At 40.7% G+C, this 14,729-nt stretch overlaps 2 protein-coding genes across 3 annotated transcripts in view; both read left to right on the top strand.

Moving 5' to 3' along the window:
* LOC131762643 (amphiphysin) overlaps positions 1 to 14,729 on the top strand; it is a 186,268-nt gene that overhangs the window by 150,359 nt on the left and 21,180 nt on the right. The window contains exons 14-16 of one of the 2 annotated variants that reach the window (XM_067042871.1): positions 487 to 510; positions 3,299 to 3,331; positions 12,376 to 12,501. In XM_067042871.1, coding sequence (XP_066898972.1) covers positions 487 to 510; positions 3,299 to 3,331; positions 12,376 to 12,501 — 183 coding nt within the window. The remainder of the gene's footprint in view (positions 1 to 486; positions 511 to 3,298; positions 3,332 to 12,375; positions 12,502 to 14,729) is intronic. The other variant, XM_067042872.1, reaches the window with a different exon arrangement.
* On the top strand, positions 813 to 2,525 carry LOC136794812 (uncharacterized). The gene has a single exon (XM_067041705.1). The coding sequence runs from the start codon at positions 813 to 815 to the stop codon at positions 2,523 to 2,525; it is 1,713 nt and encodes a 570-aa protein (XP_066897806.1).

Genomic DNA, 14,729 nt, shown 5'->3' with positions numbered 1-14,729 from the left:
TGGTTAGTACATCGGATCATGTTCCATCCAAACACCAGCTCAAAGGCAGAACCGAGGACAGCGTGAGTTTGGGAAAGATTTTATTCTGACACTGTATCAGAGCACATGATGCTGTGTGATTCTGTGGCTGCTAATGCTTGATCTTGTTCTGGTGTCCTCAGGCTTGCTTCTTTATTGGAAACTTTTCATTTCAGAGTCTGCTAAACCAAAAGTCATGTAATAGCCTTAAAACGTCCTTGTTGCTATTAGTAAATGACAGAGGCATTTTTCATGTTTCAATTGTGAAGTCTTAGCAATAGTGGAACAAAACTCATTCCTATTATAAAACAAGTTGCAAAACTTAATATCAAACCAATAAAAGCCAAAGTCTTCAGCAGTATGTTGGCTTTGGACAGCCTGGGATTTTAATGTGCTAGTGAATTTTCTTCCCTTGCCTTATGATTATGCTTATGCTTATTTCTTGTTATTATTTTTTTACTCATATAGACAAGCACTGATTTGGTACAACCGGTAGGTAAATATCCAGAAAATTCTGGATTTTTTTGGTATTTAATATGCATTGTATATGTGGTTATATTATCTACAATGAGCTTTTTTTTTTTTCTCATGGCATTGTTAGTCACAGATTTAGCCTTAAACCATTTAATTTAAATACTTTCTAGCTTTGTGTAACTGGTGCTACCCTACTGAAGAGCTTTGTGTTTTTCATCAAATCTTACCATAATCTATTTCATATTTTTTTTTTTTCCTTTGCTTTTCTGCACACTCTAAAGACTGATTCTTCAAAAAGTCTTTCCCTGTGTAACCTGATCATGGAGGAACCTCCAGACAGTGGGTTGACCGAAGAAATTCAAAGATCTCAAATTGATTTAGGTGCAATTATTTGGGGCCCTGATGCTAGTACAGACAGTGTCAGCCAGGAAATTACCCAAGTTGGGTCGCAGGAAGACTCTGCATGTCTTTCCGAAGCGGAGCAGGAACTGGGATTTTCCACTGGAATACTTCCTACTGCTGACTGGCACACTGTAGCTGGACAGGGTGAGCATGTCCTGGGGCCAGCCCCTCCATATGGAGAAGAACAAATGCCCCCAAATCCCGTGCCTGGGGCTGCTTGTCTGCAGATGGAGCATCCTTGCGATTTACCTGACTCAGAGATACCAGCCATGGAAACTGGTGGCCTGGTCAAAGAAAGTCAAGAAGATGTTAAAAAGTCAGAAGAAGAAGAAGGAAAACAGAAGATAGAAGATTCTCTCTGGGCAGGTGTGGAGACATATGAAAAGGTAGAGGCTGGAGCTATTGGTGGCAAGGCCCTAGAAGGGACAGAGGAATTTGAAGAGAGAGCATGTACAGGAAACAGAGTAGTAGATCTTTTTCAGACAGTAGGAAAGCAAGACCAAGAGACCTTAAAAAGCAATGAAGAGGAAACTAGGAAAGATCTAAGTGCTGGGTATAAGGAAAGTGTAGAGACCAATGAAAAGTATCTTGAGGAAACTGACATATTAGAAAAAGACATGGAAAGTGTAGAGAGAGCAGATGAGTTGAGTGACAGAGACCAAGGGCTAGATGAAGGGATTCAAGTAGTAATAAATACTTGTGAAATTATAGAGGGATCTAGAGCTAAACCTGACAGTCACACAGGTATCTTGAATCTGCCTCTCCATACTGACTCTGTATCTAATCCTGAAGATGCCAGCCCAGAGGGATGGGACTTAGCTGGAAAAGACATAAAGAAAAATTTAATCGACCCTCCTAACCATGATATAATGTATCACTCAGCACAGGGCAGTGCAGATGCTGAAGAGATGCAGTGTGAGGCTGTGTTACATGCGCCTGGAAGTAACAGAGATGGAAATCAGTCTGTTGTTTTATCGATAAAACATGAAGCAGCAGCTCAGTCTAGGACAGATCTTAATTATGCTCTGGGAACTAATGCAAACAGAAGAGATTGGTGTTTGTGTAAGGCTGAAGATTCATTAATAGAGGAACCTGAAAGTACAGTGACTGGGAACTGTAGCCATACCACTAACTTGCCAAGAATTGCAAAAACAGACTCTTGGGGAACAGATCCAGGTCAAATCTGGCAGCCAAGCTTGGATTCAGCAGTGAATAATATGGATATATTGGAATTCTCTGGTATACCAGATGGCCAAGCAAGTGGATTTGCCAGTTGCCTTGATTCTATTAACCACTGGCCTATCAGAGATATGGGAGGCTTAGATAATTGCTGGGAACATTTAGACACAGTTGGGAGCAAGAAAGGGCTGGAGGTGGACTTACTAGCAGATGTATGTGGGGAACAAGCCATTGCTAGCTGTGGGGAACAGAGTCAAGAGATAGCTAGACCATTGGTTGTGGGAACCTCCCAGAATGTTAGCACCGAGAGTTCCACTAGTCCCCAAGACAATGACACCAACAACTCAGATTTATCTGAAGATGAAATTGCTAACCAGAGATATGGATTGTTGTACCAAGAAATAGAGGCTGATAAAGAAGAGGTACTTACCCCAGTATGTAGTATAGACTAGCCAAAGACTTCTGTAGGTTCTGTTTTTCCTAATGTTTCTCACCGACTTCATCATCCATCACTGTCTTCTCCAAGATCTGCTTCATCTCCTTGACAGGTTGTCATGTACCTCTTGAAATCTGTGTAAACCAAACACAAAATAGGTTGACAAAACGAACAAACAAAAACCCCCCAGAACAGCAACACAAAAAGGAGAATGATGGTGTTGGAAACTAATGAGTGTCTACTTTACCATCCTATTTACTGTATTTATTCTTTCTACTTTCATTTTTATTGTTCAAGCACTAAAATATATATATAACAGACAGATTTACTGTTCCTAAAGTGGTACCATCCCACTGAAAACACATGAAATGTTTCTACCCAGGCCCATTGAAACTATAAAATCTCATAATAGCTGTTCATCAAATGATGTATTTAGAGAAATACTGGAAATGCTTCCAGATTCTATAGATGGCTAAAAACCGAGCTATTTAACCACTCATGGCTCTTGTCTGGAATCATGTTCTCATTATTGAGAAAGTGGACTTTGGTTAGCCCCGAGCCACATACCAGCAATAATTGTAAAAATAATGTTGTTCTTTTTTTTGTCAGCCTATTTAAAATAATACAATATGGCCTTTTCCATTTCCTAAGCATTTTCATGCACAGCAGGCTTTTGTATTATTTTAAAATTTGCGGTGGTCCTTACTTTCCCATGTGTCTAATAGACATTTACCAATCCTACAAAAGTAATGAAAAAAATAACATACTCTGATTCCCATTTCTGTTTAGGCTTCTGGAGGTTCATTTAATGGATTCACCCAGGTAAGAAATCAATTTGCTGGCAAAATCCATCTGTTGAGAATGATGCAAATCTTAAAAATATGGACATCTGCTTGCTGGGAGAGCATAATGTTTAAGTATGTCAGCATAAAATTTGAGCCCACTTCTTGTGAATTCAGTCATGGAAACAGTAATAGGAGCGATGTTGCAGCGTTGTTGTGAAGATTAAAGGAAATGTGAACTTAGAGATTTAGCCCAGCAGCCTAGCACATACTAAGAGCTCCTTGACTCTAGTTAGCTATTGTTATTATTAGCTATACCATGGAATTCTGATGATTCCTCCACTAGAAATTAGAAGTTGTCTTTATCTGAGAGATCTCCTAGGTTCAGCTGTTGGAAAAGAGGAGATACGATTGTTTTGAACTAATGAGATGGATCTTTAGACAATATAAGAGATTCTTAGGAGCCTCCTTCTAAAGGTTTATATAAGAGCCATACTACGCGGAACCTTGTTTCTTCAGTGGTTCTTCATTGGAAGATCAGAAGCTGTAGGTTGGCTCTGGCCAATAAGACGGGCCATACAGTGAACTGTCCCATTCACTGTATATGTCCCAACAGATGGACGGTGTAACCCATGTGAAAGGCAGGCCACATGGCTGTCAAGTTCATGGAGTAAGTTCTGAAAACCTCTTCAAGGGAGACTTCAAATATCTGCTTGTCTGTGATGAGTGCTTTGTCTCAGAATATTAGACATGAACAATTTTGAATTTTAACATTCAGAATTTCTCCATGTAAAAGTTTGACTACTTTCCCCCATGTTACTTATAAAAAGAGAAAACCCACTGACACACACCTACACCCGAATACAGATAACACACAAACACACAGAGAGATGATCACGTGTCTCTTCCATAGAAGAGAACTCCTTTGAAAGATCGGGTCATGAGAATTCATTTCTCATTTTTTTAAGTTTGTATTTATCACTTATAAATGCACATAGTTTAAAGAGTAACAACATTTTATAAGTTTTTTTTTAATTTAAAAACTTCAGACCACCTCACACCCCCTGACTTCCTGCTTCTTAGAGGAAAATACTTTCACACCTTGTAGCAGATTCTCTGATTTCACCCCCATATGTGTGCACGACTTTCTTCTAATGCTCCTTCTTGATTTCTAAAGCATTAGCTATGGACTCATCTCTCTGGACGATGACGACTTAAAGCGCTTTCAACCTGCTATGGTCACAGCTCACGTCTCTCTCTGCTTCTTGTCCTTCCACTGATGTTGTAGCCAGCCAGCCAATCGGTGGTGGTATTATCACGATGCTATAGATGTTCTTAGTGCTCAAGTCATGAAGTTTACATTTCCTTTTATGCCAACGTTTTGTTTTCCTTTGAGGAAATAATTGTAGGGTCTTGTTTGTGAGCTTGTTGGTTTGTTTGCTTAGTTTTCTAGGTACTTATTACTAATTCAATCCCATACTCTGTGGTTATAGAAATCTCCTCTCGTTTTGTTTAGAACATTAAACATTCTTTAAGTTTCATCCTCCTGAAGGTTGAAACTGTCCCTTCTGGACGGCTCCACTCTGACCTGGGGATTCCATGGATACGACTGGCTGTTATCACAGGGTCTCCCATCACGTCTGCTGTGGGGATTGCCTCACCTGTCTTCCGTCCATCCACTCTTTTCAGGACACAAATTGTCCTCATTTGGGGTTAAATTCCTCATTGGGGTAGAGCACAGCCTCCAGTAGCTTGCTGAGAAAGGTATGCACAAGAAGCATGCATTTGTGACCTTCTTTGTTTGAAAATAATTTTCTTCCCATGTACAGAATGGACTGTTAGTTTGGATATTATATTACAAGTTGTAAACTGTTTTCCTTTAGAATTTTGGAGCCATTGCTCCCTTCGATTCTACCTCCGAGCCTTGCAACTGAGAAATTGTCATTTTGATTCTTGATCTTTTGTAAGAAACCCTCTCTCTCTCTCTCTCTCTCTCTCTCTCTCTCTCTGTCTCTGCCCCCTTATGTACCCCTCCCACCTTCTTTTTCTCCTTCTCTCTGGAAGTCTGTGTAATCTTCTTTATACCCCAGTGTTTCTAGGATTTTACAAGGATGTACTGTGGTCTGAGTCTATTTTCATACATTTTACTAGGCCCTTTTAATCTAAAGACTGTGTCTTTCATTTTGGGGGAATTTTTCTTACTGATGATTTCTTTTGCTTTTTTTTGTTTTCTCATTCTGTAACCCTTCTCTTTTTCATATGCTGGCTTCTTGAGCTTGTCTTCTAATTATTTCTTTTTCTTTGCTTTTCCCTCTTTCTCTGCTTTCCAACTCTTCCAACAGATTTTTCACTTCTATATATTTTTTTAATTTTCAAGAGCTCTTTTTGTTTACTGAATATTTGGTTTTTAATAGCATCCTCTTCTTGTGTCATGAATACAGCATCTTCCATTATATTTCCAAGGGTATTAATAATAATAATTTTCAAAGGTCTTTTCCCCCCCTGTAAGTCTTTGTTTCTTCCACTTTTTTAAACCTATTCGGTCTCCCTTTAATATTTGAAACTTTTCTTAAATGTTTGTTAATCTTGGCTGTCTTCTCGTATTTAATAAGAGGGGGACACTGAAAAAGTGAGAGACTTGTACAAGTAGGTAGAGCTCATTGACTATGAGTATTGTTGTAGGATTACCTTTCCTGTTGAGGAATTCCTAGTGTCAGATTCTTTAGGCTTTTTTTTTTTTTTTTTCTTGAGCTGGTCATATTTCCCTGGGAAGACTCTTCTGGTCTCCTGTCTGGGTATGTGCAGGGGTGCAGGGGTACAAGCCTGGCTGCCAGGGTAATGGGAGTTGAATGGGGAAGAAGTTGGGGGAGGAGGAGCCCATGTTTAGATATTTATTATGTAAATGTTCATTTAATCCTGCTGCTTTCCTAACGTACCTGTGTGTCCCCCAGTCCAGAGACCCTCTGTTTCAGCCTCTGAAAATAATCTCAAGTCGAGGGTGGAAAGGGTATTGCTTGGTTTTCAGGTAGATGAGAGTATCTCCAGGTCTAAGTACTTTTAAATAGACTTCCAACCAGTTCCTCTGTCTTTATTAGCAGCATCCTAACTTCCATTTCCTGTGGTCTGCATCTTTCTAATTCTTGATCCGCTGGGATTTATGAGTCATAAATTGGCTTGCTTTTTGGCATTTCTTACATCAACTTAGGGTACAGATGTTTTTGGTTCCTCAAGTTACCTACTGTTCATTCATTTGCTTTTCAGTTTCAGAATTTTGTTGCTGTTGTTTTTGTTCCCATTCTTTTTACCCTTATGGGTTTATGTCTCTAAAAATTAATTTTCTTATTGTTATTTAGTTTGGATTCTGGAGGTATCTGCCTGTGTTCAATCCTCCATCTTTAACCAAATGTCACTGGCTCATCTTTTCTGTTGTGGAACCGTTGATGTTTAATTCTTGGGGGATTTTTTTGGTCAGATTACCCAGGAAAGATTCTTTCAGTCTCCTGTTTGGAGGGTATAAGCCTGGCTACCTGATGAAGATTCTCCTAGAGATCACTGTTCCCTGAGATTTCCTCCACCTTGAATTTTTTAGGATTCATACCCTGAATGAATGTATTGTATACAGTTTTTAAGTTATGGCTCATAATTAACTCATAGAAGTCACACTTCAGTGATATAGTAAGATTAAGGTTCCAGCATTATAAAACTTTAAAATTTGTAGCTTAGGTCCATTAAATTCTAACTTGATGTTGATGTCCGGAGGAGAAGCTGCAGACCAAAGATGCCTCTGGAGACACTGCCCTTTACATAATGTCTCTCATCGGATCATTGAATTCTGCTAGCTCAGGCTTCTATTTAGAATAACTGCTGTCAAAAAGTTATCTCTGCATGTTTTGCTTTTCTGACTTAAAATAAAAAGAGACTAAAAAAACTTTATATTTATTGACACAATTCATGCGAGCTAATTTATTTATTTATTTTTTATTTTATTTATTTTTTTTTAAATTTTTTTGCTGTATGCGGGCCTCTCACTGCTGTGGCCTCTCCCGTTGCGGAGCACAGGCTCCGGACGCGCAGGCCCAGCGGCCATGGCTCACGGGCTTAGTTGCTCCGCGGCATGTGGGATCTTCCCGGACCAGGGCACGAACCCGTGACCCCTGCATCGGCAGGCGGATTCTCAACCACTGCGCCAGCAGGGAAGCCCCATGCGAGCTAATTTAAATGATACCTTTGTTGTTGCTTTTTTGGCAAATTAACTGAAACCCTAATAATTTTGAATAGTCTACTTTATTCCCAATTTTCAGCCACAGGACACTACATTATTCACAATGCAGACAGACCAGAATATGATCTGTAACTTCGTAAGCTGATTTTGGTTTGTGTTTTGGGGATATTGCTAGTTACCACCAAATGATCCGAGGTTGATCTTTGTAGGTTATTTAGAGATTGAAATCCAGAGTGTGGTTTCTGTAGCCCCCTCTTTTCTAGAAAATGCGAAGGAGAGCTTCTGAAAAAATCTCAGTGTGACTTTGAATGTGGTTGCTTCTATTTATGAGGCACAGTGATCCCAGCAAAAATCAGTCTCTTAATTACGGGCTTCAGTGGAACACAGTCTATCCATCAAGGACATGCGTGTTTCTTTTTAATTTTTTAAAAAATAAATTTATTTATTTATCTGGCTGCATTGGGTCTTCGTTGCTGCACACGGGCTTGCTTTCTCTAGTTGCGGTGAGCGGGGGCTGCTCTTCGTTGCGGTGTGCAGACTTCTCATTGCGGTGGCTTCTCTTGTTGCGGAGCACGGGCTCTAGGCATGCGGGCTCAGTAGTTGTGGCTTGCAGGCTCTAGAGCGCAGGCTCAGTAGTAGTGGTGCACGGGCTTAGTTGCTCCCCGGCATGTGGGATCTTCCTGTACCAGGGAACGAACCTGTACATGGGTGTTTCTGAGTGACTGTACCTTATGCTATGGGACTGACGATGAAATCACCTCGAGAATTCATGCTTGAAAGTAGATCCTTGCTTTTCCTTGAACCTGAAGCTACCTCATTTCTCATGTCCTCCCTTCATTTTGTGAGTTGTAGAAGGAAGTAATGCACAGTAGAGGTAGGATTCCTACTTTGCTGTCAAATGAGATGAGAGAAAAGCTCAGCTGGAGAGTGAGGAGGAGGCAGAAGGGTTAGAGGAGATTCTTACAAACTCAGTTATCATGGGAAACGTTTTTCGCAGCAGCTTCCTTGTAAAGTTGAATGAAGAGACCTTGAGTGACATCACTGAGAGCTTCCCAGTGCTACACTACAGAGGATTTGGGCTCTTTGCAGATTAGTTCATGGTTATTTGTAGCACACTGGTTTTCCCATGGGAATGGCATAGGATTATCCTAGCTTCTGGCTTTCATTTTGGAAACTTAGAATTGGTTTTAAGGAGAAGGAATTTTTCCTTTCAGATGATTTCACTTCTAAGTAAGGCTTTCTGCTCCGGGAAGTTTGTCTTCAAGGCTAATTTGATATTTTTCAAAGGCAAGTGTTTCTCTAGTACCTTGTCCGGAGATTGTTGTATTTCTGCCTTTTGGGTAACCAGATAAAAAGGTGGAGCCTGTGAGACCTGCAAATAACGATTTAAATGTTTAAAGTTCAGATTAAGTTGATGTTAATAATGGAGCCGGAGAGACCTCCATTTCATGGTCATTGGTGGTTTTCAGTCTGGGTGCTGATGGAGTAAAGGCTATACTGGTGCTGGAGGGTGAGATTTTTAATTATCAGTTGGGAATGGGTTAAGAAAAATGGAGGGACCCTGGTATAAACGAAAAGGCAATGGGTCATCATTAAACTCACACCTATTACTGTTGCAAATGCCTGGCATAGAATCCAGTGGCTTTGAAGTTTCTCTGAACATCTCCCTACCCCCTACAGCTGGTTCTAGGGCAGGCTTCCATTGCCTGCCCTCCCCTTCTCTTTATATGTGTTCTCTGAAGCAGACTTCTTGCACCTTCTTTCCATTGGGGAACTTAGTTTCGTCATTCCCAGCACTGCAGATGCTGCTAGTGTTGCCCTGTGGGGAACTAGGCATCACAGTGACCCTGTCCCACTGAGCTGTGATTATATGGGATCTTCCCGGGAGCAGGGCAGTGTCCCAGCATGGGTTCGTTGACTGGTCTGAGCAAGGTGAAGGCTGCAGTTGGGAGTCAACTGTACATCTCCCCAAGTCTGCATCTTATGGCCCCATGGGACATCCTTTGTGTACAAGTTGAAACCTTTTTGAATCTGCAAACGCTGCCCTGGGCTCAAGGTTGCCTCCATGGCCCTTTGAAATTCTCACTAAGTTAGCTTTCCCCAGTTTGGAGAATCAGGATCATAAGGTAGTCGCCATATTGGAATGTGACTAGACCCTTAACTCCACTCTCCCACCCCATCTCTTCTTCCTCTGCATTGACCGTCTTTCTAGCTTATCACAGAGTATGCCGGAAAATGTGCACCCAAGTTACACTACTCGTTTTGTTCTAAAGGATCCCATTTCTGAGTCTCAGAATTAAACCACTGTGGCATCCTGCTGTCAGTAATAAATATAGAGTATACCTCTCCTCTGAATGTATAACGGTCTCTACTCCAGCAAACAATAGCAAGTCCTTACCAGTGCTCCCAGATGGATATGGCATGGTATCAACCCGTTTGCAACGCTTGTCAAGGGAGGCTTCTTATAGAAAAAAAAAAAGTGCTTGAAACAGGGCACAGTTCCTACAGGACTACTTTGAGATCTTTCTACAAGGTGTTGTTCACAATTTACCTTTGTTTTTCTTTCCATCTTGACAAAACATTTTCAATTTTACATGATCTGAGATTAGGAAAGTGGTTTCTATTTCCAAAGTTGAGTAGCTGATTTTATGGGCAAGCAAAGCTGTCATGCTTTACCCTTACTCATCATTCACTGAGTTCTATTTGGCCCCCTAGAATTTAAGTTAAGTGTGTAATGCTGTATTATAATACTCCGTGTCATATTATAAATAGAGAAAAATGTTGTGACTCGTAGGACATAACCCGTCTCTCCTCCCCTTCGTACTTTGCTTCTATTGAGTCACTGTCTGACCTCAGGAACGAGACGCCATTGGACTTATTCATGAAATCGCCCTAGTTATTCTCACCGTGTGTAAAACTTCAAAATTTCCTCAGACTTCCAAGAAACCTAGCCTCTGATGCAAATATGTGTTCATTTTAAGTTACCTCTGTGTTTGGTTTTCTGGGTTTTTTCTTAATGTGCACAGATATATTTATTTGATAAACATTTTGAAACTTCTCTTGACCCCTCATCCTCCATTGCAGACTCAGCTCACAGGGGGACAGCTATCTGCCTATGGGTTTCTTGCTCTTTGTCAAATTACCCTTCTTATCCTTGCTGTGTAGGTCATCTGATACCATTCTCTCACAGCAAATCGCCTCGACTTCCCAAATGGTTGGATCATACTCTGAGAGCTTACCGTAGCTCTTGGCTGCTAGGAAAACTCAGTCCATTATGAAGATAATTCCTTTCGAACGATATAAGTGAAATCTTTCCCCATAAAGGACTCCTGAGAGTAGATTAGAGTGAATTTTATCTCATTCTTTCTTAAAAATTGTGTCAGATCACACCTTAAAGGTTATAAAAGCCCATAAAAATATCAGACCTCTGTACATTTATCTCCCTAAGTGTCCTTTCATTTTATTAAGCCCTTTCAAGAGAAGGGTGGTGTGACCTTGGCACGCGTCACAGTGGAGGATTTGGTGGAGAGCACCAGACAAATATTTTGTGTATTTATCCAACAGCAGGCTATCATTGTTTTCTATAATCTCGGCACAACTTCTCCATCACTTCCCCATGCAACTTGCCGTGTGCACCAGCTTCAGTGGACCTATGGGAGGACTAGAGATGGCTTTTGATGGCTTATGGCGAATGTCTAACGGAAGTTACTGATTCCTCCAAAGGAAGTATTTATTGGAGACTTTGTACTCCTCTAGGAAAACGCTTTTAAACTTTCTTATGGTTTAAATGCCCTAATAGAAAAGGGTCTTCAAGTGCCCTACAGTGGCCATCCATTTAGTGAAACAGTCATGCTAAATAGTGTGTTTACATTAATCTTTAAATCAAAAGAGAGGAAACAATTTCAGTAGCCATGGTAACTTGCATTGGCGGTGCTGTTTTTCATAGCCTGTTGTTATTTAATCATGCTAATTTTAAAACTCAAAAAGCCTGGAGATAAGAGATGCCAGAGGCTTGATTCAGCATATAATTGGAATCCGGAGGGTGTCTGTGTGTAGAGGTCACAGTGGGAAGAAAAGACCTCACTCTTATCCGCACGAGTAGAATAGTCTAATCGGTACCACAGAGAATACTGCCTGTGGTTCCCTAAAGAATTCGTTTATTATATGAAAAAAAAAAAAAAAAAAAACTGATGGCTAAGGATTTTGTTGGAGGGAAAAGTGGAATTAGGGAACGAACAAAATGTAAGGCAGCAAAGTATCTACGACTGTGGTGGCTCCTTGCCAGGTGGTTGGATCTACGCCTCCCAGCCGGGGCAGTTGCGCAGTAACTTCATAGTGACCTTTTCATTCACGTTAATGCATTTTGATCTGAGTATTGGGATGGCCCCTCAATTTTTTTTGCTTGCATTGCATATCAGCAGAGGGGGGGAGGTCCCAGAATTGTGTTTCCATGAGCTCTTCCCTACTCCTTCCAATTTCCAAAGGTGGGAGCTCCTAGGATATCTCTCCTCTCTCTGCTCAGTAGGGGAAGGTACCGTTTCAGGATCTCTTAGAGATGTCCTAAGGAAGTGAATACTCAGAATGTTGAAAGTAAGTAAAACGAGTAGCCAAAATGGTAAGTCTTTTTGCCCAACTTCAAGGGATAGAACAGTGCTTGGTGATGGTAATGTGAAGCTTAATGAGTTTATTCCTAGACCCGTTGCATAAAGACCCGTCATGCCTAATGTGAGTTTTTTTCCAGCACAGATTTAATGAAGCTAATGGCCTGTAGGATGACGAGGAAAATCGTAATTGTCCAGTATTCCGTCGTGTTACCTATTCACTTGTTGAATCTTTTTCCTCTAATCCTCAAACCATCAAAGGCTGAACCTGAACGGGCTCCGCCCACAGAGCCGAAAGCAGAGGAGCCCCCTGCTGCTGTACCACCTGCTGCTGGGCTGGACCTTGGACTTGACGCCCAGGCTGAGGAGCCAGTGGAGGGGGCAGCGGTGAGCGCCACCTCCCTTCCGCCTTCCCCCCACCTCCCCTGCCATTTAGCTGTGCTAATCTCATCATCCCATTTCTCCCTTCTCATTCATGCTTCACTTGGATCAAATCACCTCTGAATCTGTCATGGCTCCCTAGGTTCAAATGGCCTTTATTCCTTTGACAGGAAAACTGCAGGCTCTTATTGTTTTGTTTTGGTTTTTTTTTAAGGAAGATATCCAGAGTCCTGCTCTTAACGCTGTCATGTAGCCACAGGCTTGGTTCTCAGAAAAGGGTGCCTTGATTCTTTCTGATTCTCTCCCATTCATGGTCAACAGGTTGTAATAACTCAACAAATAACCAGACTTGTTAATGCTCCGTCCCACCTGTGATGGCTGGAGATGGGCCTTGCGTTAGGGACTAATCTGCAGATAATAAATAGAAGGGTAATCACCTTGTTGGTTGTGTCTACACGTTGATTTCTTACAATATTCGTTTTGTAGGTTGGTGAAGGCCCCAGGAGGGACTGAAATCCTATATTAGAAATCCTTGAAACTATAAGGACTTCTATGGGAACAACCATTTGCTCAAAATCAAGTCTGGTGCTGGCTGTTATGGCACAAGAGAGCTTGAGGATGTATTTTGTGCAAGAGTGGAGACTCATTTGTCTGCCTGGAACCCTTCTCTCACCTGCTCCTTTGAGCCACACACCACACCACACCACATCGAAAACTGGGATGGGCTCTATATGCACCCTATTGAATTGGATAAGTTAACACACGTGAGAGTGTAGAATGATACCAAGGAAAATTTACCAGGGAAGTTTACCAAAGTTTCCCAGGGAGAGTGAACAATAGTTTATTTATGAAATGCAGTTAAAATATCTCCCAAGAATTTCAATCAGGGTACCCTACAGCCTTCCCAGAATCTGTACAGAGAGGGAGACCATTCTCCCTAGTCCCCAAATAACATTGCTACGTGAGATAACTAGAGAAATAAAAGCTATATTTTTGCTGTCAGTGCCCTAGTTTGTTTTACTGGGAAAAGGGTAGGTCATCTGTCAAACTTATTATTTATTAATAGAGTAGAAAAAATAAATAATAGGGCAAGATAGTGATGCAAAATACAAATTAAGAATTACTCAAGAAAAATGATCGCATTTTCCATGTAAAGGTACACAATTGGACCAAGTTTTGTAAGGAAAACAAGACTGTGTTCTGCTAGACTGAGTCCCTCCTAAAAAGGCTGTTTGCACAGATTGTAGACTGGGAAGTGCTGAGGCGCTGTGCTCCAGTGTCCGGGATTTTTCTTCTTAACTCTCATTTCCAGATTCACAGGTGATCTTAGTAACTCAATGCAAATGGAGCATTTTCATTTGGTGTCAGATCTCTCCACCCAACTTAGGATGATTTAAATAACGAAGGAAGGGAAAGAGACAATGGAATCTTAGAATACTGTTACAATTAAGAAGAAAATTGATTTTAAAAAGAATATGGGTTAAAAAAAAAAAGAATATGGACCATGCCAGGGAGTTAGAAAGATATTGATCAGGTTCAGATATTGATTTAGAAATGGCTTCAGTTCTGGAAAGCTGTCATCAAATTTCGATTTTGAATAGCAGCACAGACTCCATCTTTACCAGTGCTTTTTTGAAAATTAATTTTTATTGGAGTAGAGTTGATTTACAACGTTGTGTTACTTTCTGCTGTACAGCAAAGAGAATCAGTTATACGTACACATGTATCCACTCTTTTTTAGATTCTGTTCCCGTAGAGGTCATTACAGAGTACTGAATAGAGTTACCTATGCTATATAGCAGTTATCTATTTTATATATAGTAGTGTATACCAGTGTTTTTAAACCCAGTTGATTCAGTGCCCCAGACTATTCAGTGTAAGGCTTAATGACATCAACGCCCATGGTTTTGAGCAAGGGTATTCTGGGTTTGACAGTAGGGTGGAGATGTGAAATAGACAAGCTCATGTGTTAAATACAGGCTTGAACATTGATCCTCCATTGGCCATGACTACATAACCTCTCATACCCATCCTTACTTTAACAAACTTATATAAGTAGGTTTTGTTTTCTCAAAGTCTAAGTTCATTGGTTTTCCAATGAAGAATCTGAGTAGCTACCAATTATCAAGTACCTATTATGTCATACCTACTACATATATACAGATTTATAAAAGATTTATAATCTTTTAAATCAAGGGTGGTGTTAAAAATATTTAGCAAACTGTATGGTATAA

Source organism: Kogia breviceps, chromosome 9 (genome assembly GCF_026419965.1).
Source record: "Kogia breviceps isolate mKogBre1 chromosome 9, mKogBre1 haplotype 1, whole genome shotgun sequence".
NCBI lineage: Eukaryota > Metazoa > Chordata > Mammalia > Artiodactyla > Physeteridae > Kogia > Kogia breviceps.
The sequence above is the reverse complement of the archived record's forward strand: the minus strand, read 5'-3'. Positions and strand labels throughout refer to the sequence as shown.

Coding starts and splice junctions, on each gene's coding strand:
- LOC136794812 (XM_067041705.1), top strand. CDS start 813: ATGGAGGAACCTCCAGACAGTGGGTTGACCGAAGAAATTCAAAGATCT.